Here is a 23,786-nt window from a genome sequence, read left to right as displayed (position 1 = left end):
AAGCTGTGGCTCCATAGTGCTGAAATCTGTATTGACTTTAAATATCTTCAGGCTTGAGAGGTGGGCCTGTGCGAACCTCATGAAGTTCAACAAGGCCAAGTGCAAGGTCCTGCACCTGGGTCGAGGCAATCCCAAGCACAAATACAGGCTGGGCAGAAAATGGATTGAGAGCAGCCCTTAGGAGAAGGACTTGAGGGTATTGGTTGATGAGAAGCTCAACATGACCTGGCAATGAGTGCCTGCAGCCCAGGCAGCCAAGCATATCCTGGGCTGCATCAAAGGAAGTGTGACCAGCAGGGCGAGGGAGGTGATTCTCCCCCTCTATTCCGCTCTTGTGAGACCCCACCTGGAGCACTGCGTTCAGCTCTGGGGCCCCCAACATAAGAAAGACATGGACCTGCTGGGGCGAGTCCAGAGGAGGCCACGAAGATGATCAGAGTGCTGGAGCACCTCTCCTATGAAGACAGGTTGAGAGAGTTGGGGTTGTTCAGCCTGGAGAAGAGAAGGCTCTGGGGAGACCTTATTGCAGCCTTCCAGTCCCTGAAAGAAGCCTACAAGAAAGCTGGAGAGGGACTTTTTACAATGGAGCATAGTGATAGGACAAGGGGTAACGGCTTTAAACTGAAAGAGGGTACATTTAGATTAGATACAAGGCAAAAATTCTTCACTATGAGGGTGGTGAGGCACTGGAACAGGTTGCCCAGAGGCAACCAGAGTGCATGCCCCATCCCTGGAAGTGTTCAAGGTCAGGTCTGATGGGGCTTTGAGCAACCCGGTCTAGTGGAAGGTGTCCCTGCCCATGGCAGGGGGGTTGGAACCATTCTATGATTCTATGATCTTGAGTCATTTTGAATAAACAGTGCTGCACAACGTCAATGCCTGGGAAAGAATTGGGTTCTTTGCTCCTCCTGTACTGCTAACCTTCCCTACTGCCCCCGTCCAGCCCTTGTGCCCAAGCTAGAGCATGGTTTGCATGTTGCCTCCTCCGAGTCTAATGTGGACTGTGTGCAGATTCTACCGCTACAGAAAGCACATTATCTGAAGCAGGTAAAAACCACATAATATCTCTTGTACACTTTGCCACAAAGATAATAAAGGGGAACTGCAATCATTAAACGTGCAGATCCATTTTCTGTTGCAAGTAAACCTACAAAATATCTAATGCCAACATGCGACTCCAGTGAATAGAAAGCACAGGAAATCTGACTCAACCCCATAATATCATGTAACGAAAAAATTAGATGAATGGAAATTTAGCATCTCCCTCACATTGACTGCAAAATGTTAAGGATACTTGGGCCATTCTCCCATAGCGCCAGAGGCAACCCCTGCACTGTACCCTGGTCACGGGCAGAATAAAGACCCCTGTGTAGAACAGGATACTCTTTGATGGAGAGAACTAATCGTGAGCCTCTCTGCTTGAGCCAGTAGAAAACATCATTTTTTGAATCCATACTGTTGATGAGGACAGTCATGAATGGAAACCACTGTAGTGCAAAGCACACTACATAGCTCAAGCCAGCGGCGGTTCATCTGCCAGCCCCTCCGGAGGAAGCATGCCGCTTGCTGCCTGACTCGCAACCTCCCCACGGCACGCAGGGATAGCCAAGGGAAAAATACAGTCCATCTCTGCCCCGAGGACACTTACAGGCACCTCACCAAGCTTCTGAGAGAAGACGATTTTCCTGTCCGCTGGGCACTGCTCTGTTCACTTACCATCGGAGACCTACCTCAGCAAATGCTCAAGACCTCGTTCTCCAGCTGCCTTTTATCCCCGAGGCAAGTGGTTTGCTGGGAAGTGTATCCTTCCTGCTGGGTAACTGCCACACCAGTTCAATCACTACCTGATTTTCAAAGCTTTTTTCTGATTTCCCCAGCCCTCAATTTCCCCGTTAGCTCAAAGAAAACACAGGCTGTGTTTGTCAGCTTGTTTCAAACAGGCAGGAGAAAGGAAAACCAGAAAGCAATAAGCTGCAGTATGTTGCTCTGCTGGATTAATAACGCACTAAATAAAACGGCAACCATTTTTTTAGGGAACATTCCTGTCAATTAAAACACACAATTTTAAAATGCTGCAGTCATTCACCATAATTCCTGTTCTCAAAGACCTCAGTAGAAACATCTACTTCTGCATATTGCTGCTGAAATCCACATACCCTCATAGCATATTTGAAGCCTACTCAGATTTCTGAGTGGCCAAAACCATTGCTGGCTACACACCTTCAGAAACAACCATTTTCAGCAGGCCCTTCATAAACCTCTTTTGCTAATGAACCTGTAAGAGAAAAAGGCTCTGGGCTGTAGCACCTTCAAATCTTGGAGGCCACACATATAAAGACCACCACTGTTTAAGATCTGGCAGATTCAGTGGACTCTACTAGAAAATCCCGAGTACAAAGTAGCTCCAGACTTTCGGAAACTACTCTGGAAAAATAATAATAATCTGTTCTTCTCTCTGAACTGCAACTCTTTTTGTACACCAGGTTTTTCTTGAATTTGTGTCTTTGTAACATCAAGCCCATAAGCTCCTGCCGTTCAGCCTGCCCATGCCAACCCAGGTGGAAGCGCTATGCTTAGGACACCCCGAGACAAAGGCTCTGGTCAGAACCTCAGCTGTTGTAGACTAAAGTCGCTCCATTAATGACCTGTTAATTTAAACTGAGGATGAGAGCACATGAAAGAACAGGGTGGGTGGATGCTGTTGATTTACTTTCAGCAAAGATTTGATGGCATGATTAGGTAACATGGGTTTGTTCAATCGGTTTTAATTACATTTCAGTTGAAGGATTCCCTATTCTTCTACACGCTATGGAAGGGAGGAGACAAACATTATTGGACTGTGAGTGACACAGATTTTACAGAAAAAAAAAAAAATAATACTAACCAAACACTTCCCATCTTCTTATTAGATTTATAACTAAAACCATGCCATGCAGAGGGAAAATAAAAAACACAAATCTCAGCAAAAAGGTTTTTGAAAGATTTGGAAATGGGTTGAAATAAAATGTGATTATCTAATGGAAGGGGGAAGAAAGAGGGAAATGGCAAGTGCTGGAAGTTCTTAAAAATAAAGTAGTGTGCGCCTAAGGGTCGCGCCTGCCATTTCACACTTAAACATACCAGGACTGGAAAAGGCTAGCAAGGATGCAAAACCCAAAAAAACGTGGCTGAAGCAAGAGCAGAAGTGAAAGAGAAACAAGAAGAAGAGATGGAAAAGGACCAAAAGCCTTGTAAAAGCCTTGTGAAGGAAAGAACGCGAAAAGGGAGGCAGAAGGGCTGCGGTTCAGCCCTGCACCACACCTCCCTCACGGCTTTGGTGCTGCGCGCTGAGCAAGTCGGGAGCTCAGCTCCCGGCATCCAGCCTCCGGCCCCGCTGACCCATGCGGTTCGTTCGCTCAGAAGGCAGCACCCTGGCAATACCTCCTTTCAACTTCATTAAAAGGCAAAGCTAAATCACAAGGACAAAGAGTTAGAAGGGGGAAACATCTGACAATTCTCCAGCTCTGCCTCTTGCTCCCTCCTCCCATGAAATAAATAAAAACTGAAGCAATTTAAATTGGGTGGCTTGCCAAGTGTATCTTTTGCAAATGCATTCACTGTCGTTATATGACAGATGTCCACATTTCCATAACGTTTCAGCTGAGCTTATCAGCCCTGAAATACTACCCCTACGAAAATCCAGGGATATCTTCAGTTAATTGACATATGGATGCCAGATTCTGAGCTTGCTTCCCCCAGCGTAAGGCACGGAGAGCAGTTCCGCACCACATCAAGCCTGGGAGGACACTCCTGTTTTCAGTTAGCTGAAGTTACTCACTGACACAACAGATCTGCCACAGCCCAGGAAGCTGTAACTGGGATCTGAATCCATTGCTTAGTCTCTACATATTTTCTTAATTATTGCTGAGTATCTTCATTACAACATGCACAGACACTATGTTCTGGCTAGAGCACTGGCCATAATACTATGTTTTTTTTTTTTTTAATGTTAGCGGCAAAACTCAATCTACAGTGATGCTGTAGTTTCATGTGCATTTGGAGGCAGCAGAAGGCAGCGGCACTGCCAGAACCCGTGCGCTGCAGGGAGCTTTCCTGTCCCAGCCCCGCTGGGGAACGCCTCTGGCCTGAAATCCATCCAGCAGAACAGAAATGTTCTCGCTCAAATCCTTTTGCCTCTGCGCACTGCTGTCACGCACCCTTACCTACATGAGCATTTGAGAAGCCCCAGTGCAAGCTGCACGCCCCTTGTCTCGGGCGCAGCCGGCACAGTTTGGCATTCTCGACAGAAGACCCAGCTGCATACCATAAATCTTGGAAAGTATCTGCTTTCTTGCACAACAATCCTGTTTGTGGCCAGAAACTGAAAGGGTCTGGATCATATCTTGTTACATGCTATCTGAGAGAAGGAAAATAGAATGACAACAACAAAAAAAGAACAGCTAATTACAGCTCTCACCAACACAGCAAACCTACAACCCATCTATGGCTTCTCATAGCTCTTAAACCCACTACTATGCTATAAACCGCCACCAGAACAACTGTGCAGCACAGGAAGAGACATTAACAGGCTCAAGTGAATATACGCATTTTTATACCTTTTCTATTACCTGATCAAACTAAAATATTGACTTCGTGGTACTGCATTTCCCCTGACAAAGAAGGCCTTCAGTACAGCAGAGTGAACTAAAACTCAGATTCCATTTGAACAGTGATGGCAGCACTTAAAACCATTTTCTCTGGAAATGTTCTTGCCACTAAATATTAATAAAACCTTTACATTAGAGATCTGTGGGGTTTTGAAAAGAGAACTAATATGTATGGAGGGAGACAAGCAAAGTAAAAGAAATTGGAAAAGAACCACAGCTAAGTGGTAGATGAAAGGAGTGATTTATCCGAAGAGGATGTCCACAAATGTGCCGGTGCATTTTCATGAGTGACACATAAGCAGAAAAGGGGGAGAAGAAAGGATATTGAAAGCAGAGAGGAAAAAGCAGACAAGCATGGCAGGAGGAGAGAAAAAAGCCTCAGAAAGCAAGGCAAGGACTCTTCAGTAAAGACCTAGCAGAGGCGTCACGCTCACGAGTGCGAGTCGTCACCTCTCGTGCTAAGTGCAGTCCTGCAGCTTCCAAACCCGCCCGGTGCTCCGGTATGCCATCAACGAGGCGCTAGGCAAAAAGCAAAAGGCACTCTCTTACTGAAGCAATGCTGAAATTTTAAGGCACGTCACTGTAACCGAGTAAGAGCTGTTCCAAAAACCTTCATCAGTTGTGGAGCTCATCGTATATTTTCAAGCCAATTTGTCAAAAGCACTCGGTTTGGCTTAACACCCAACAAACTCCCATTCCTCCCATTAAATGGAATCGAACCAGTGCCAGGAGCTTACGCGTTTCCATCCCATGTCCTTGTCTTTGTGACGGGGCCTGAGCACCGCTGATAGCACGTTCAGGGTGTTACTCACAGGAACAACAAACCCCCGAAACGAACTCATGCACATGTAACGCCGAGGTAATCGAATGCAAAGTCGGAAGAAGCGTGGTGTCTACGTTTCCTTCCTCTCCCCAAAGCAATGACTTTCTTCAGGAGGGAAGGTGAGTAAGATGTGCCAGGAAACATGAGCCCTTGCCAGTCATTATTTCTTATAATAAAGTATCCAGAGATATTAGGAGATTTTTCAGAGCTCTACTACAGATCCTTGTGCCAACAAAATCAAACATAAGGCAAACGCTGACCCGCGTATTTAAAAACAAAAAGCAGTTTGCAGGCTTGCTCACCCAGTTCTTCCCCGTCAAAATCCCACAATCAGCATATTTTGTTGCAATTACTTTTGCAACAGCTACGGGCTTAGGTGCTATTTTCACAAGCACTATTTTCTGGTCTTGGCACCCCATCCAAGGTATTTTTAATGAATTCAATGCCCACAATGTGGGTGTTCCAGTCTTTGGCAAGATCTGGTAATGCATTTCATGGGTCTCCACCTGAGCACCTCAAACCCAATATAAATAAAACATATGGCCACTCCTCAAGATTTTGCCCACAAAGAATGTTCTGCACAATTTATCCCCCAGTGTTGTTCCAGACCCAAGACAAACCACAACTGTATTTTTCAGGCAGGTTTGTTAACATTTGCCCTGAACACCATTCTTGACAAGAACATAATATTCTTTATCGCTGAAGATCAACCTTTGTCTTTCCTATTGAAGACTGTATACACATGAATGGACAGACATTTAACCATTCCTGCTGTCCTCCTTTTCCAGATCAACAAATTAGGGTACAGAGAAGTTACATGAATTGCTCAAGGTCACCTAGCAAGTCAAGAGCTAAACAAGAGCTATAGAGGCCCTTCCAACTGTCGTATTGTAGGTGAGGAAAAAAACCACCACACTTTACTTAACATCTGCCTTAAGAAAGGAAATTGTTAACCTGGGCCAGAGATCTTCTAGCTAATCTTGGCTTATAGAAACGACTAAATTGGAGCCAGTGGATTTTGCTTCTTACTACATTTCACCGCTATCTTGGATTTTACATTCAAATAACAGTACTATGTTCAATAAAAAGCACTTTTCTTCTTCAGACCAATGGCTTCCTTTAAACTAGTATTTGATTTAAACAATATGCGACTTCTTTTTTCTTCCAGTGGGCAACTTCATTTGGAGACTTTATGGATTTTTCCTAAGGATTACTTAACAAAATATAATAGAAATATGCACTGGTTTGTATGTGTATACATAAAAAAATGCAAGGGTCTTTGACTCATTCTTAATGAATTTTTCATTCTTAAAAACATATTGGGAAAACCTTCAACTTCATATGTGCTTATTTATTCAATTTAATTTCAGTCTTGCATTTACATATCTAATATATTCCTCAAAATATTAAAATAATATAACCCAATTATTATTACTTAAAACATTTGCATTTTTAAAGCAAAATATTTTGGTTGACTATAAAAAGTACTTGATATTTTAATAGCAAGAAGCTCTTGGAATAAAACCAGAATGTAAAGGGTCAGTTCACTGTGATTTTCAACCCTTAAATTAATTAACTATAAGTAGCAGCTTCCAGTGAATTTTTCTTAGCAAGGTATCAACACCTGCAAAGGAGAAAAATTAATGAAAGCATTGTCATAATCTTAAATAAATACCCCACTCAATCACGAGCAAGATGAACAAACAGATGAGAGTGCCTTTGATTATCCAAATGAGCAGCCTGAGTGTTCAAATGCAGTAACGTCAAATGTCAAGTAATACTGGTTTTATCTCAAGCACGAACACTGGAGCGTTGCTGTCTAGCTGCTGGCTACTGTTCCCACCAACAGAAGTCACCCACCTGGGGCAGCATGCGATTTTCCTCCTCCAGCTGTCTTACTCTTGCCTCCAGCTGCCTAACATAGGACAAGGTTGATTCTAAAAATCAAAAAGAAAAAAACTCATATTATCCACAGAGATCTGCTTGTGTATACTAGTGTCAGAGCCTGTGCCACATTCTGACTTGTACTCACAGCAGACTGCCTCTCTCAAATGTCCATTAAACATTCAGCTCTGCTACTCTCAAGGGCAGTGCAAATAATGCTGATACTAGAATTAATCCAATTCCTTGTTGCTTGTGATCCTAAACTGCTGCGATTTAAGGCGGTCCCTTCTCAGACACAAGGTATCTTAGAGAAAGGCAACCCAGACTTTGAGTTCCTCCAACCCATCCCCCAAGTTCTGTGAGCTTGTACTGTATTTTGGAAATACTCCACGAGAGTAATGCGTTATCCCACCAAGTCACCACTGAAAGCCCAGAAAGAGAAGAGAGTCTTCTGCAGGAAGACGCAGGAGAGGCCCCTCCACCGTGGAGGTCCGGTGGTGCCCACACAGCCTCCCCCCGCAAGCCGTGACCTCGCCGGCAGGGAATACAGCAGCTTGCCGGCACGGAGGCTCAAGCCTCAGCCTCTGCTAGGAATCAGGCGCGTTGTCACGGCTTGAGCCTGTGCTAGGAACCAGATGTGTGCCCCCAGGGCCCTGAGAGGGTTTGGAGCCTGGCTGACAGCACGACAGCCCGGGGCACAGCGCTGTGAGCAGCGAGCGCTCCTCACCCCGCGCACGCCAGGGCAGCACCACGCTAGGACACGCTCTCACAGCCCCGCTTTGCTATGCGGGCTTGGTTGAAGAGCAAAATCCTGCCTGTTCTATTCACAAGTAACCTCACTGACCTTCATAAGATAATTTGGTTGATTATGGAGACTATGAGTCATTCCTAGTCTGCTCTGCTCCCTAGAACTTTATGTAAGAAGAGTAGATTCATGAGCCATCCCCAAAAGCATCCGAGAGCTTTCTTATCACACGTTTCTTGGGTCGCACAGAATTTCTGCTATTAAAGTCCTGCGTCTAAGAGAAATACATGCCTGGGAAAGCAGCACTTGACTGTAAGAGAAAAGATATCTTCTCAGTCCAGAAACGCTGCTGTGACTCCTGTACCTCCTTGTACGTAGATGGAAGTCCTCCATGTACTCACTCCTGACTCAACGATCCACTCGGCTTTCTCCGAGATGTCAATTCCAGTAACATATTTGTACTCATACTGCCATGTAATATAATAGTACAATTACCTCTCTGATGATTAATGGTACGGAATCCATGGGTATCGGGGCAGTACTGTCAGTTGATACACCCCTGCAAAGCTGCATTGACAACAGAGCTGCTCACTGGTTTAAATTGACAGATGAATTTGTGCACCAGTTTCCTCTGATACCTAATCACCGTGCCAGCCTGCCCATAAAATAAAGGTGATGGGAAATGAGGTGTCACTGCTCTTACGAGACTGCAATAGGCTAAAATATGCACGCACAGATAGTGCATGGGAATTTACACAACATGAAGTAATTTGTCAGAAATGATTAATACACAGCAAGGCACCGGATTAAAAATAGCATTTTACAATAAAAGGGAAAGGGGTAATCTGAGGTTCTGCACGCTCTGCTGCATAAGGATTTTCATAGCTAGTGATGGGTGCATCTCTGGAGAGCCGCTAAGCCTAGCTCAAATGGGCACTTAGAAGATGAACAGCTTATTCAATTAACTATATCCGACAGGGTCCCTCCCCTCAAATCAGCTTCCTTCCCAGCAGCAGCACTTCTGGGAGGAGCCGCAGAAGCTCCCTCGCCATCACGGCCATTACCACAGGCAATAGCTCCCAGCACCTCTCATCTCTTCTCTTTGTTGTTTTCTACATAAGACGCTTTACGTGGAGCCACCTTTTTGGAGGGACTGAAGCAGGCGCTTTCTTTGGCACTAGTCATCTCTAAATCGACTGGTTACAAGTCCGCTGCCATGTTAGCTCGGGCTCAGACTTCATGCTCAAGTCTGACTTCCCGGCTGTGCCCACCAGCCCACTTCATGCGAGCTCCCTTCTGGCTTCTCTTCAACTCTGGGTCTCTTGTAATCTCCTGGTTTACCATTTATTAGCTCCTCATGCATTAGCTCCTCAGGCAAAGTTTGCCTCTCAGTTCTATTTCTTCTCTTGCATGTTGGGAGTCGAGAGCTGAGATCTCTGCTGCTTCGAATCACACAACTCTGCTGTCAGTTCACAACTTCCCAATGCCAGTTCATACCAGCTGAGGATTTGGTCCGAAATCTCCACGCCTGTTAACCCTTCTAAAGCGTGAAACATTTATTTAAATCTCCTTTTGTAATCTGATTAAAATGGAAAATTAGGTCATCTACCAAAGGCTTGATCTAGCAAATCCTTATTTATGTGAGTCTTTTTGACACATAGACTAGATGCATATATATTTCAGTATCTGTTAATATATTTATGCTGTGACGCTATGAGCTTAGAGGAAAAAAAAAATGAGCGGAAAAGCCAGTCAAGGACATAAGAGACGGAAGAATTGAAAATACACAAAGTGAAACACTGTCACCAGCGACACCAATAGCAAACCTTAAAAAAAAAAAGTTGCATCTTAAAAGTATTTATGAGAAGGACCATATGAGCCATCTAGTCTTAATCAGCCTGGAGACCAGTAAAGAGCTGCAAATAAAGAGCAAATCTTAAAATTACCACCCCAAAACCAGGTACCTGATACCACCCCATTGCCATTCCAAGCAAATTTTCACAAGACAATTAAGCAATTTAAAACTGAAGGAGAATAAACTTATGAAAATACTGCTTCAGCATCTGAGCTGAAAACAAATGTCTCCCAAAGGGAAAGCCATACAGAAACTTTGCATCGCTTCCATAACATTACTGTTGTCTTATAATAAAGCATTTAATAAGGTGCTACAGTGTCAGGCAACCACTGCTCTGAAACATAACCTGCGCAAACAAGACGATCCTCAGCTGATGCCATTAGTCATAAACCCCTTTTGTGTTTTATCCTTCCCCAAACAGATTTATCTAACATTGCTCATTTTCACAGAGCTGCAAGTACACAGAAAAGCCCTCCCTTATTTGCAGAATCTTAAACTTGAGTTGTAGACTGCTTACAGATAAACTTCCAAACACAAATCTGCCGAGCTTCCTCTGCTCAGAACACAACCAGGGAAAAACAGCATCTGTATTAACGCCATAAAAGCTCAGCTACTACGTTCTGGGTAATAGCTCAGGAACTGTCAACTACGTTGAGATCAAACGCATGCTCAAATAAAAACAAACAATCAATTCAGGCCCGCATCTAAAGAAGATCTGACCACAGAGACGTGACACTGTGGTAGCCAAACTACCAGTTTCATCACCTGGGGGCTTCTTGGTTACATTATTTCTGCTCCTTCCCGTCTTCCTTCGCTAGGCACTTCTATGGGAGCAACGATTTTGAACAATTCCCATTTTCAGGAATGGATTCCTACCAAATGAGCTTCCCTACTTGAGCTTCCCGTGCTCTTAGCACCATTGAAAGTATGATCACCGTGTGGTGCTTCATTCCAGGGCTGAAACTAAAATTCTTTCCAAATTATTAGAGAGACATTAATGTCTTGCTTTTAGGGAAACTCAGTGACAATCCACCCTTTCTCCACATCTGTCACTCTAACATGTTATTGGAGAACATCAATATTTAGGTAGCTGATCTCTTTTTATTTTGACATCCACACTCTTGAAGCTAGTCGATATTTTGGGGTTATGTCAAACTTCATCAGGCGCTTATGTTGCTGCCAAAGGCATATTTGTGCCTTGGCTTTATCCATTTTTGTGTCACTGCGCCTGATCTCAGTCTACCAAGTAATTCATAATGTTCTTTAAGCTACATTATCCTCTGCTATTTTAGAATGGTTGAGGATGCCATGTTAAATTCTGATACTTTCCTTTTTTTTCTGGGTTTGTTTTTTGGCAGAGACTGGAGGGTTACAACTGACAGGCCACTGTGGGATCACACTGGAGAACTTCTTAAAGACTGAGGTCCTCTACCCACCTACTAGCTCCCTGCAAAGCAAACAGATCAGAACCCCACAGAAAGCAAAAACTCAAAGGTTCAACCTACACTTCTACTTGCTCAAATGAGCTTGAGTAACAAGCACAAATATGGCAGGTGGAAGGGATTTTATCTAATGACCAGAGGAGTATTTCAGGTAAAGAAAGAGTAGGAGATGCAACACAGAGTACTGATATAAACTCAGAAAGTAATGCACAAGAAGTGCTTTAACTCAATGACTAAAATTCCATTTGTCTGCATTTAAAAAAAACAAAACACTGATTCCAAATTATAATAGTTGTCTGCAAAAACTAAGCACGGGGATTCCACAGACCTCCTTTTGACTAACTTTAAAGGATGAACCCATCAATGCAAAAGATGCTACTTGCTTCATGGAAGTTAAAAAAATTGTATAGAATCTTTTAACCTGGGAGAAAACTGGTAATACAGTGGATGAGCAAAGCAGACATCTCAGAGGAAGCAGAGCAAAACCCTCCAAGCTGAAAATACTTAGAAGGCTGGAGGTATTAGGAGAAGAGAGTAACACTGTTTGCCTTGATCCCTAGCCATTAACTTACGGCCAGCACGAAGAGAAGATGCTATGCTGGACAGAAGGCTGCTCTGAAGCAGCAGCAGCCGGTCCTTACACCCTCGCGGCCAGAAAACGGAAAAACACAATTTCATCATAATAAAACATCACCTCGGTTCTGTTAACATCAACATTTTTTGCTTCCACTGGCTCAGCTCTATTTGGTATTCATGTTCCTAAAGGAGGTCACCAGAATCTGGAGAGCTGTCACATCCCAATACTCATATTTTAAACACTTATGGTATAAATGAGAGAAACTGCCAACAACCTACATCAGCAAAGAATTTAGCACGTTATGTGTAGTGATACTTTGATGTATGGCACTGAAGGTTCGGTTAAGGTATATTCAACTTCAACGGGGAAAGTCATTTGTTATGGTGCTCCTCCTGCACCGTGTTGGCAGGTATATAATAATTGCATATCAAATCGGATTTGGGTCATTCAAATCCACACCCAGCATCCCACGATGAAAACTAAATAATCTTTCAATAAACGGAAGATGAAAAACAAGGCTGTGCAAGGGCTGCTTTAAAGCCTCCTGTAATTAACTGACAGCTCCATACGTTTATGAAAGGGTTTCTGTGCTAACTGGGGAGCAGATTCAATGACACGCAAAGTATCTCCCTGTCCTATAATCCCCAGTCATCTGATTTAATTACTTCAATACTAATATTCATGACTAAAACATGTTATTACCATCCCCTTTCAGCTACCTTGTTTGAATATAAGGGAAAAAAAAAAAAATAAAATCACACTGTTGGATTTACGCTAACACAACTTTATACCACCTGCATCTCTACACTGGCAAAGCTGCTCAGTGTTTACCCTGGCAGCGTCCAGCCCCCCCGCGGCAGGATTAGACGACCTCCGAAGGTCATTTTTAGCCCTGTCTTCTATAATTTTCTATTATGGTTGCACATCTTACATAACGCTCCTATTGAGTAAGTGCTGGAGAACTTCTTATTAGAGTGCAGCCAAATTCCCCTGTAACACGGCGACATAGGATTAGTGCTATCATGCAGACAGAAAGATGTTTGCCTAAGGCAAAACTGTATTAAGCTCACCAGAATGTTTAGGAGCTGTTTACCACTAAGGCACATATTCTCGGAAAGTTTTGGGACAGCGAACACCGTAGCATTAGCATGAAGACAGGGTTTGCATTTCTCAATATTGCTGTTGTCTGAAATTCTCCCACCCCAAGCTGAGATTTCTTGTGATTACAGATTCAGCACTTCTTGACTTCTCCTTGTAATTAAAAATATAATTAACTAAGCTTAGCTAGTTCACTGAGTATCTCAAAACTGAATCCTAGCAAAGGGAAAAACTTACATATGCTAATTCAAACATCCAGAACGCAACGTTACCCTGCCTCTTAATTGCTCAGGCAATATGTGCCACGCTGCCCCTTTTCAGCACACGTTCCACACAGACATGTGCTAATTACGTTATCTCTGTAATCAGACATTTTTACATAGATTTCATATAAAAATAGTATTTTCTCAGTTGCAGCAGCTTTTAATCACAAATTATCTATTTATTACAAGAAAAAATACTTCTCATTGTCTTGAGGCAGCCCTAGCCATGCCTTTAATGATTCAGCGATGCTGTCTGACTCAGATTGCCGATGTGTTTGCATTTGTCTGGATTTAAGTGCCACTTTGACGCTGCGGATTATGCAGCTGTAGTGAGCGGGTCTGGGCTGCCCAGGCTGCCGCGCACACGCTTCCCGGTGGCGGGGCGCAGGCATCGCTCTGCCGCGGCAGCACCGGGGGGTTTCGCTCCTGCTGAGGTCACCCAAGGAACGCCCGAGGTCACCCAAACGCTGCCTGTGACACAACCCACTAAAAATATAGGGTTGCCTTCCGCTTAAGAACTTTATTGATTTAGGTTGGCGTTTGTTGGAGGTTTTGTTGCATGTTTAGCTTTAGGGTGCAATAAAATTTCCAGTTGAATTAATCTACAAAAAAGCTTAAAAAAAAGTTTAAAAAACTCTCATAGAGAAAGAGGATTCGACTACAGGAGTACCTAAAAATGGTACCAGATGTCAGACGAGGTAAGCTTTTGTTTCCTACTTCTCTGAAGCTATCCATAGCACTCTTCCTAGCAGCTGGATAACACCGTCACGCTAATGGTCTGCTGTAACGCTAACCTTGGTTTGTTTGGGTTTTTTTGGTGCTAGAGGTGACAACAGCAAAGCTTTTCTTGCTGGCCTGCTTGATACCCTGTTAGCTCTTTTCAGCCTGTGCTAAATGCATTTGCCACGTTATTGATGAAAACTGAGAAAATCAAATCCATTATGCTATTGCTAAAACCTTTCCCACTGGCTGTTAGCTTGTTCTGGTATTGATTTTGTGTGTTTCAAGATTGGTAAAATCCTTACTGGCTCCACTTACTGAACTGCTTGGGTTTGTCCCTGTGCCACTGTGCTCTCATTTGCTCATTAGGAGTGTCCCCCAGCTGCAGGCACATCCCCCAGACTGAAGCGCAGCAGCAGGAGACGAGGAGTGTTCAGTAGGCTCCTGTGCAAAATCAAATGAAAGACTGGAAAAGACAAGGCTGAGAACAGCTTTTGACCTTCCGTCCCCAGGCAAAGCAGTATTAGGGCAAAAAGCAGAGGACCAGAGGGTCAAACTGACTGGGGTGCCAAATACATGCACTAAAAGTCCCTTAGCATCCCCGCAACTCCCCACAGATGCTCACGGCCACCTTTCATATTATGTAGAATTACATTCTTCAGGCTCAAATCATCAGATGTTGAAGAAACATAATGTAGAAAGGTTAGTTTGGTTGAGAATTTTAGTATTGGTACAGCAGGCTCTAGTTAATAATTATATTGGCTTCCACTTGGAAGTCTGCAATGTAGGCCAAAACTGAGAACTACATCTCCAGGAATTCTGCATCAGATCAAACCTATGAATCATTTTTATGCTCATCTACTGCCTCGTTCAGGGGCAGTTAGCCAATCTGTAAACTCCCTTTTCATGGGTCACTATTTGTGTGACTCAAAACCAAATTCAAATGATGCTCCTGAGAGAGCAGCAATAGAAGCTTTCACATTACTTAAGCCGCTGAACAACAGGACACACGTTTTTTCTTGCTACAACTACAATGTAGATGCCAACACTCAGAACCAAGATTGATAGCCACGTGAATATGTGGAGGAACAACGGACCCGCACTCTTCCTCCTTGGTAAGGCATCTCCTTGTTTGAGTGAAACCAACAGTTCAAATTCTGGGTTTATGTGGGGCAAGTCTGGATGGAGAGGAAAAGGCTGGAAAGGATCCCGTAGCTGCGTACACCATTAAATAAACTGGTCACCACGGACTGCAAGTATGCAGCAGCAGACTGCATCCTACTGTCTATAGGCTGCAGACCACAGCACACAGCAAGTTGTGTCAGGGAGTCCTCTCCTGACCCCCTACCCCTCTCGCTGCTCAGAGAGGCCTCCAGTGAGGTAGTCCCACCTGGGAGAACCTGGACAACCATCCGATCGCAGCTTCAAGAGACATTTGGGCAGCAGGCAGTGCCACAAAAGCACGAGGGGCAGTAAGGCCACGCTCTCAGGCTCTGTTTCTAGCTCCTTGGCTCACTTCGATCCTGCCGCCGCTCCGTTTCCTGCAATAGAAGCATCCCGCAGTGAACTGCAGTGTGCAGACAGCGGCACGAAGCCTTGTGCAAGCCCTGCCAGAGAGCCGGCGCAGCGACAGCTTCTCCCATGTGCAGAACAATACTGGCACGCCAGGTCTTCAGGGGAAAAGTATCGCGTAATAATAACCCAAGAAAATAGTAGGATTTAATACAGCCATCATCTGTGAGACTCTGCTGTCTCAGGGGTACAGAAGAAGCTGCTGAGTGGGTCAGGAGTCTCTTACGTTCACTCTTAAACTTAGACGTGCAAATCGACACCTGTCACATCAAAGATCAGGAAAAAGGCGGCCAACCACTTACAACCCTGTTTGGGAAACGTCTTCTTAACTGCATTATACAGCCCTAATACAACCACTTCTTCAAACTTTTTGTGGTTTCCCTTACTTGTAAGTGTTCTAAACCATTCCCACGATACAGAAATTCGGATGGCAGAAAGGCTTTCAGCATGCTGGACAAAAGGCGTAGCATTTACATTTAGCAAACACAGGAAGGATAATAACTGTCTCAACCAAATGAAGAAATCAATTCCTTAACCAATGTCAGAGAGGAGAAGGAAGAAGGAGAAGGAAAAAGCAAGCCAAAAGCCAAGATGCTAAATTTAGATCAGCTCTTATTCCTGCTCCGCAAGTATCCGCAGACAAAGAACCTTCACACTGAGTCGCCCCTGCAGCTCACGCAACCTAAAACTCAGAATTAAAGCACACATCCCAAATACGAAGTAAAGGTACAGCGGCAATCAGTTCTGCACAAACACACCAAAATACGTCAAGCTACAGGAATTAACCAGATAAATTAAGAGACTAATATCCCAGATGTTCTTACTTCCTACGTCGTCTCCCAACTAAACGCGAAAGTAAAAATATAAGAAATTTTAAATGGTTCTGCCATTTGATCTCAATCAGCGCTCAAGCACCACAAGTTCTCCTACATCCAGCCATCTCACTCACACACGTCTTGCAGACATCCACGAGAAACATCATGATCCTTCATTGAGAAAACCAAGTCAGTACACGGCCTGTATGCCATGCAGGAGAGAAGAAATTTACCGTATTTATAGGAAGTTTTCACTTTATTTGTAACAGAAGACCTCAGAGTCTTTTCACAATATTGTGGTTATGAAATATCCCAGTATTTTATGAATGATGAGGAGTCGATAAGGGACATCATTATTCAAATGCACATACAAGATAAACGTATTTGATAAATAGTGATGAACTGCAGAGATTTTTCTCTGTGATGCTTTAAATCCTTACTTCAATTCTCAACCATAGAATGGAAAAGAAAAAGGGAAAAAAATTATTTGGGTTTATTGCCAGAGCTGTAAACATTTCCAAGAATGTCTTACTAGCTGTGTTAAAAGCCCTGCCAATATACAATTTCTTATTGGAATAATGAGTCATGCTTTCTAATGAGCACAAGACCTAATTTTGAAGTTCAGACCTGTCCATCGGCCTCCCGCCAGCTACACACCCCTGCCTCGGGCACGAGACATGCCAGGTAGCCCTCGAAGGGAAGGCATCACGGAGCCTGCGGCGACACACGGCTCCTGCCGCCGGGCGGGCTGGACCGCATCGCCGAGTGGAAAGAGAGGGCACGGGGGACACCCACGCCTCTCGCCTCTGGAAACAAAGGTATCAAAACACCCAGCGTTTCCACATGGCCGCAGGCATCCTCTGGCCCGGGGCAGGCTGCCTGCATGGCCGCGACATCCGCCCGAGCGGCCGGTCCCGGCAGCAAGGAGCACTGGGCAGCAGCACGGCATCTGCTGCCAGAGGCAGAGCATCTGCAAGGCACCACCGGGACACTTCGCCCACCCAAAAAAAAAGTGGGAGAATGTGCTTCCCAAAATCCTGAGTGTATTATTACAGGATGGATATTTACTGGGAAACACAATAGGGAAAACTATGAAAACAGCAGGACTCAGAAGGAAAGAGAAGCGAGATTTATACAATTATCCATCTCTACGGATGACCCGTGAGGAGCATTCCCGTCACCAGGCGAGAGCAGAAGCTGGGGCACTGCCAGAGGAAGACAGGCTAATGTGGGCAAACACAGTGCAGATTCAAAATTATCAGGACGCAAGCGGTTTTAGGATTAACTTCTCTACACAGAGCGATTAAGACGCAGGACAAGCTATTAAATATAGTAAAAGATGTTGCAAGATTAAATATGTCCTCTAGACTGAAACCACCCTCTTGCTTCCCACAGCCCATTAAAGAGCCATCATGTAACGCCGCCCTCCCGTCCCTACTGAGCCTGGGCACGTTTGAAGCAGGAAAGATGACCGTTTTGTAAAATTACTCCACCGGCAATCTCAGCACAGAACCTAATTCTGAGGAAAAATTAACTATCCATTTCATGCTGGCAGCTACACGACAGCAGAGAAGGCTGTATAGCCTCCGTCTCTTCTCGAAGACTTTTTTTGGGCTGAGTGTAGAAGGGAGTAATAAAAAGAAGTTTTCAAATGACGTGGCTTTTAAGCCAAAATCTGCCAGTGCGAGTATGTCCCTGTCAGTAGGTACCCCATCTCCAATAGTCTGTCTGTCTGTCAGGCCATGTAACACGACAGCCTGGGCTCCTTCCTCCTCAGCCAGAGCATCCATGTCTCCAGACAAAAGCCCTGGGAGGGGAAAGCCCCAAGAGGGATCTCAGGGATCAGAAATCAGTCTAAATATCCAGCTCCAGCTGAAATCAGCACCTTACTAAACTACTTCAGCACTTTGGAAAAGTCTGCAGATGTCTCCTGCATCTTCTCGATACCTCAAACCTGACCTCGGGGACACAGAGATGCCTGTACCAGAGCAGAGCAGACACCCACCTAATGCAGGATCCTGCCCCAGCTTCACCTCTTTATTTCCTAAATTTCTGGAGATCTGACCCACTGTCTCTGGGGTCCTGATATGATGCTGAGATTATGTGATTACTCCAGTGACACTTTCAGCAGCCATTGCTGCTTCTGCACCACAGCCGGAGCAGTGACTGCCAGGCAGAGGGGACTCGGGTGCTGCATGCTGAACCCTGCCACATTGCATTTTTAGGCACCCAAGCTCCTATACTGCTGCTGATGCTGGGCCTTAGAACTAATCAAAGATTGCGTTTTATTTTGTGAAAGTATGCAGATGCAAACCCACATCATTAAGTGATTCAGAGCAATAACACTTGTGAGAGGCATAAAACACGGGAACCTATGTTTTATCAGGGCTTCAGAGGAAACGAAGCACACCACACAAACACAGTTTTCTAGTCCCTTTTCGCAGTTATTTCCCTGCAATCATAAATTGCTGCTATTATATTAACAGGATGCTCCTTAAGACAACAATAATTTAAAAGTAATCTCAAAGACAGGTAACAAAGCACAGCACATATCATTACTGATAGGCTGCGCTATACACATTTATCTGCTTTCGAGGTACCAACTTGACGACTGTATAGCGATATACCTCCCAGACCCAGCAAATGATGGCTGGGCCCCTTGTGCTCACCTTCCCTTTCTGCTAGCCGTCTATCCGCAACGTCTTTGTAGCAAAACCAGCCGAGATTTCCTAAGTCAGCATGTTCAATAACCAGCTGCCCACTTACTAGTCAGCATAACCGATTCCTCCAGTGATCCCATACAGGTTGCGTAGGTCCCAGGACAGCAGATGTGGCAGTTCCCTTAGGATGCTCCTGCCTGTCCTGGTGGCAGCCCCTCCACTGGTGTGGCTTTTTACCAGTATTAGTAAAGCTAACCTGTGGGCTTTAATATGATGTGATCATCTCCCAAATCGAAGAGGTTAATGAAGTGCTTTCACTTTACTACACTTCCAAAGCATTTAGGAGAAAGATGCAAATATATCTCCAGGCAGTCCTAAACAAAGGACAGTAAGTCTTCCGCAGCACTGCCCGTACACCCTTGTTGCCAACATTGCCATCAACCACCCAGCAAAGCCATTTCTGAATCTGCACTTCTCACTCTGAGCTGTCTTAAACACGTGAAAGGATGCCACGCTGCTGTTGGCTGCCCCTGCACCTTCTCCTTTTTATGTTTCAAACACCATTTAATTCAGCAGGCATGAAATCAGTCAAATATAGGAAGTACTCTAGAACCTGAAAATGGTAAAAAAACAGTTGCAATAATTCTGCAAGCTTTTAAATCATCTGCAGGGATATAGTACTTTGTTCAGTTGCACAAGGGGCTTCGATATCCAGACAAAGCTTAGAATGATTCATGGAGCAGTCAAACTTGGGAGCTCTCACAGCTGCTTATCTACATCATCGGAACAAAACAAATATTTTAAACAAGGTCTCCTCTGTTTGTTTCCTGGTTACTTCACTAATGGGAAAGCAATTTACGTATTTCCTCTCCCTAAACATATAAATAATTGAGAAAGGCTTTTGGTTACAAAGGCTGTTGGAAACCAGCATGTCGTTTATGCTGAGATTTATACAGAGCGGTTCATTGCTAGTCCTGCCCTGGCAGAAGGAGAGGGGCTGCGTGACCTCCCCAGGCCCCCTTCTTGCCCCACGCAGCATCAGGTCCCTCTTTCGCTACGCGGTGCACGCAGAATAACGAGACAGACCTCAAAAATCAACACTGCACGTGTTGGTGTGCCCACGTCCGTGTGAGATGAGAGTCTGTTTCTTCACTACCTGCCTTAGAGTTATTAGGATTTCATTCTGGCCATGTTCCGAAAGCTTTTTTTATAGGATTACAAGAACTAAAAAACTTTGCTTCTTCAGCAGGCAAAAGGACAGAAGAGAGATTTTTGCTCCTTAGCTGAGCATTTCCTGAGCAGCTGGTATGGCACGGTCACAGTTACCATGTCTATCTGATTAATACCAATACTAAAACTGAAATATAATAATGTTGTGAAATATAATAAGTTATAGAAAAATAAAAAATACCAACATTTTACTCTCCCAGCAGCTGCAAACTAGGACTGTATCTCCTGAGACTTTCTAGAATGAAGACAAAAAGACATAATTATTCCCAGAGTTCTGGGCAATAAAAGACATACGTGACTATAACTACAAACTGAAGGAAAACTACAACTAAAACAGTCGGGGGGGAATTACAAATCAGGTTATATTACATATATATGACCACTGCAATTCATGTTAAAAAGACAACAAAACCAGACTACCTACTATTTTATTACACAGGGATGAGCTCAGATACTATAGTGCTGAGGGCAAGGAAGGTAGAATAAGTGTATAAATAAATGGGTCAGGGTAGCTGCTGTAACAAAATGCAGACAGCATCCTGAAATTTCTGAAGAAAATTGAGAAATATAGGCAGCCTCAGAGGTTTAAGGCTAGAAAAATGCTATTAAAACAATGCAGCCTGGCTTCCTGCCCTGCGGAGACAAAGGAATTTTGAGAATAATTCCAGGAATGCCTGGTTTCCTTTTTGCTGCTAGAAATGGATATGGTCGAAAGAAGTCTGTGGGCTTCTTTCTCTATAGAAGATTTTGGCAAAAAAGGGAAAACAATTCGACCAAAATTTTTATGAATGTTTTTCCTGTGACTTAGGACATAACCATAAGATCTGTAGTAATAACTTATGGCGGGAGGGTTATATTTTCCATTGCTGTGGTTTTTGTGAAGCCTGAAAACCGGTTCCAATCCATCTGCATTCCTTCCTGCCATTCATAGGGACAACCCTGCTTTCACGTTCCCCTACGGAAACAGCAGGAGAAAACCGGTATCACTCACCCTCCGTCGCTTCATTTACATCACATTGCACCCGAGAAGGAAACCCGTCCACCCCAGCTAGCAAACCACCCGCCGGAGGACATCCCGCGATGCTTCCTCCATCCACCCGCTTCTGCAGGGGTACCAGCACAGGTACCGTAGCACCAAGATCTGGATTTGTCACGCTACAGTTAAGTGTTACCCAAGTCTCTAAATACAGTGAGAAATCTTACCCAGAAGATGACCCTCAGCGACCCGCTGGTATTTCCTAGATGGTAACTACTATCTGGCCTCCACCGGCGTTCACCAGAGAGCTGTCCTTAGCTCCTCTCTGGCAGAAACGGGGGCTCACAGTTCAGGAGCAGGCTTTGTGCAGGGCTTGTGCCACTGGCCGTGGAGAAGGCAATGTTTTGCAACAGACCGCCGCTCGCAAGCTCAACAGAAACTACCAGCCTTACCAAAGACTAAAAGAAAAATCTCAAAGGATGGGACTGGAGAGTATAAGGAATCTCCTTTCCTCCCATTCTTCGAATAGCAGCAATTACAACCTACTGACTCCAGAAACAGTTGACACACAAAACAACTTCTTCCTGGAAATGTGCCAGAAGCTCAGGAAAATTATAAGCTTGCCTTTCCTGTAGCATAAACACATTTCAATGAGGCTCCGCAACAACAACAGCAGCAGCAGAATTATCAGGCAGAGCAGCCGCTAAGGGCTCCACGCCTCTCTGCTGACAGCCGCCAGCACCGCCGGGCCAGCCTGCACTTTCCAAGGAAAATGGCATTTTCTCAGACAGCTGAGATAACCTTTTCTTGAGCACTCAGGATCCAACGCTGGCGGGAACTGAGCTCTTGCAGCGAAGTGGCAAGTCCCATCATTTCCTCATCAGACAAACAGAATTCGGTAGACCAAAGCGCTTGGGCTGCAAACGGAGCTAGAAGGGTAGTAATGGGAACTGCCTGCTTTGTTGCTGGGTTTTGGGTTGGGTTTTTTTTGTCCCACTGTTACAAACAAGCAGAATTTAAAAAAGGCACTTATCTCTAAACCACTTCATAGGCTGGAAAGTGCTAGTGAGTTGACATTTTTTCCACCTCCATCTCCTCCTGTTCCCACACCTGCTTGTTACAAGCAGGTCTGTGGATAAAGTCATTCCACTTCAATGACTCACAATATTCCTAGGCTTCATTTTCACTCTTTGTTAAGGGAACGCTTGCAGGGGCAGCCGACATAGTTGGCTGAGTTTTGCTGAGAGTATTTGTTATATCATGACCAGAGGCCTGGCTCCACAGACAGCACGCAGGAACAATTTACACTGTATAGGACAGCAGAAAAAGTGCTACGGTCGCAGAATACGTGTGGTGACTAGAGGGGGTTATTAACAGGCCATGGGCCTTTTCTGGTTTGAATGAAGTACTGCCTTTAGTAAGTGATACAAGGATGCTATGAAGGGTTAACTTTAGTGAACAGAGCGCCAAGCTGGCATTTGATACTGGAGGTGGGCAGAACGATTTGCTTTCTGTATTCCCCACAAAGGGAATTGTTACCTGCTCTTAGGACGGGCAGATGGTGCTCTTGATATCACTGCCTTGGTCTGGTTTTCTATAAACTAACTCAAATTGGTCTAAGAGGCAAACTCTGGATTTCTCAGTAATACCCACACTCCCAGGGGCTGCTTCCCATGATCAGAGAAAAAGGAAAAGCCCAAGGTTCAACAAGAGCGTTATACCAGGCTCACCCGGCTGTACGGCTTTGGTAACCACGGTGGAGTCCGTAAGTGAAAAAGAATTAGAGCCTGGCCAACATTTTAATGAAACATTTATCACTGTCACCTAAACATCGAGAGTGTTATCTAGAAGTCACCTAAACATGACTGAGCGCAGTTGCAGTTGAGGGCACCGCTTTCAGCTGAACGGAGAAGAGGCACAACATGCAGCAACACTGATCTGATCAAGACTGATCTGTCCCTGAGCTTTGACTGGTTTCGACCTCACACAAAAAATGTCCACTGTGGACACCAAATACAGCGATGATCTTGTGACCAGGGCACTGCTCCAAGGCAATAAATGATCCAACACCACCCTTTTATTTCGGACTGGTCACTGCACAGACACCAGCTTTCCTTATGAGAAATACCCATAACGAAAAGAGCCTTTTGTCAACTTCCAGATTTGCGTGTTGATTACCATCCTCACTAAGGATGTTTTATATTTGGATGAAAATGCTTATACTTGCATTAAGCACGAACATCCAAGTCATTGCTCTGTCTTAGAAGAATACAGGATTAAAGGGTCAGGGCTCAGAAGGATTGGATCTTTTGGTTAGAAAAAGATTACAGGATAGACTCACACTTGGATTTGAAGCTTTCAGAACGGAAAAGAGAAAGAGAGGGAGGCCGAGTGGGAGAAAGGAAACTTGACCTCCATTTGAACTAACAAGTGAGACAAATCTCTTATTGTGGAAGTCAGAGGAATGCAGACCTCTTTGG

At 44.5% G+C, this 23,786-nt stretch overlaps 1 protein-coding gene across 3 annotated transcripts in view; it reads right to left on the bottom strand.

Moving 5' to 3' along the window:
• CCDC85A (coiled-coil domain containing 85A) overlaps positions 1-23,786 on the bottom strand; it is an 82,618-nt gene that overhangs the window by 12,212 nt on the left and 46,620 nt on the right. For 2 of the 3 annotated variants that reach the window (XM_082305224.1, XM_082305225.1), the window contains exon 3: positions 7,330-7,406. The exons of the other annotated variant lie outside the window; for it this stretch is intronic. In XM_082305224.1, coding sequence (XP_082161350.1) covers positions 7,330-7,406 — 77 coding nt within the window. The remainder of the gene's footprint in view (positions 1-7,329; positions 7,407-23,786) is intronic. 3 annotated transcript variants of the gene reach the window in all.

This window comes from Platalea leucorodia (genome assembly GCF_965183815.1).
Source record: "Platalea leucorodia genome assembly, chromosome: 3".
Classification (NCBI taxonomy): Eukaryota; Metazoa; Chordata; class Aves; order Pelecaniformes; family Threskiornithidae; genus Platalea; species Platalea leucorodia.
Note: the sequence above shows the minus strand (reverse complement) of the source record. Positions and strands in the feature narration are given on the sequence as shown.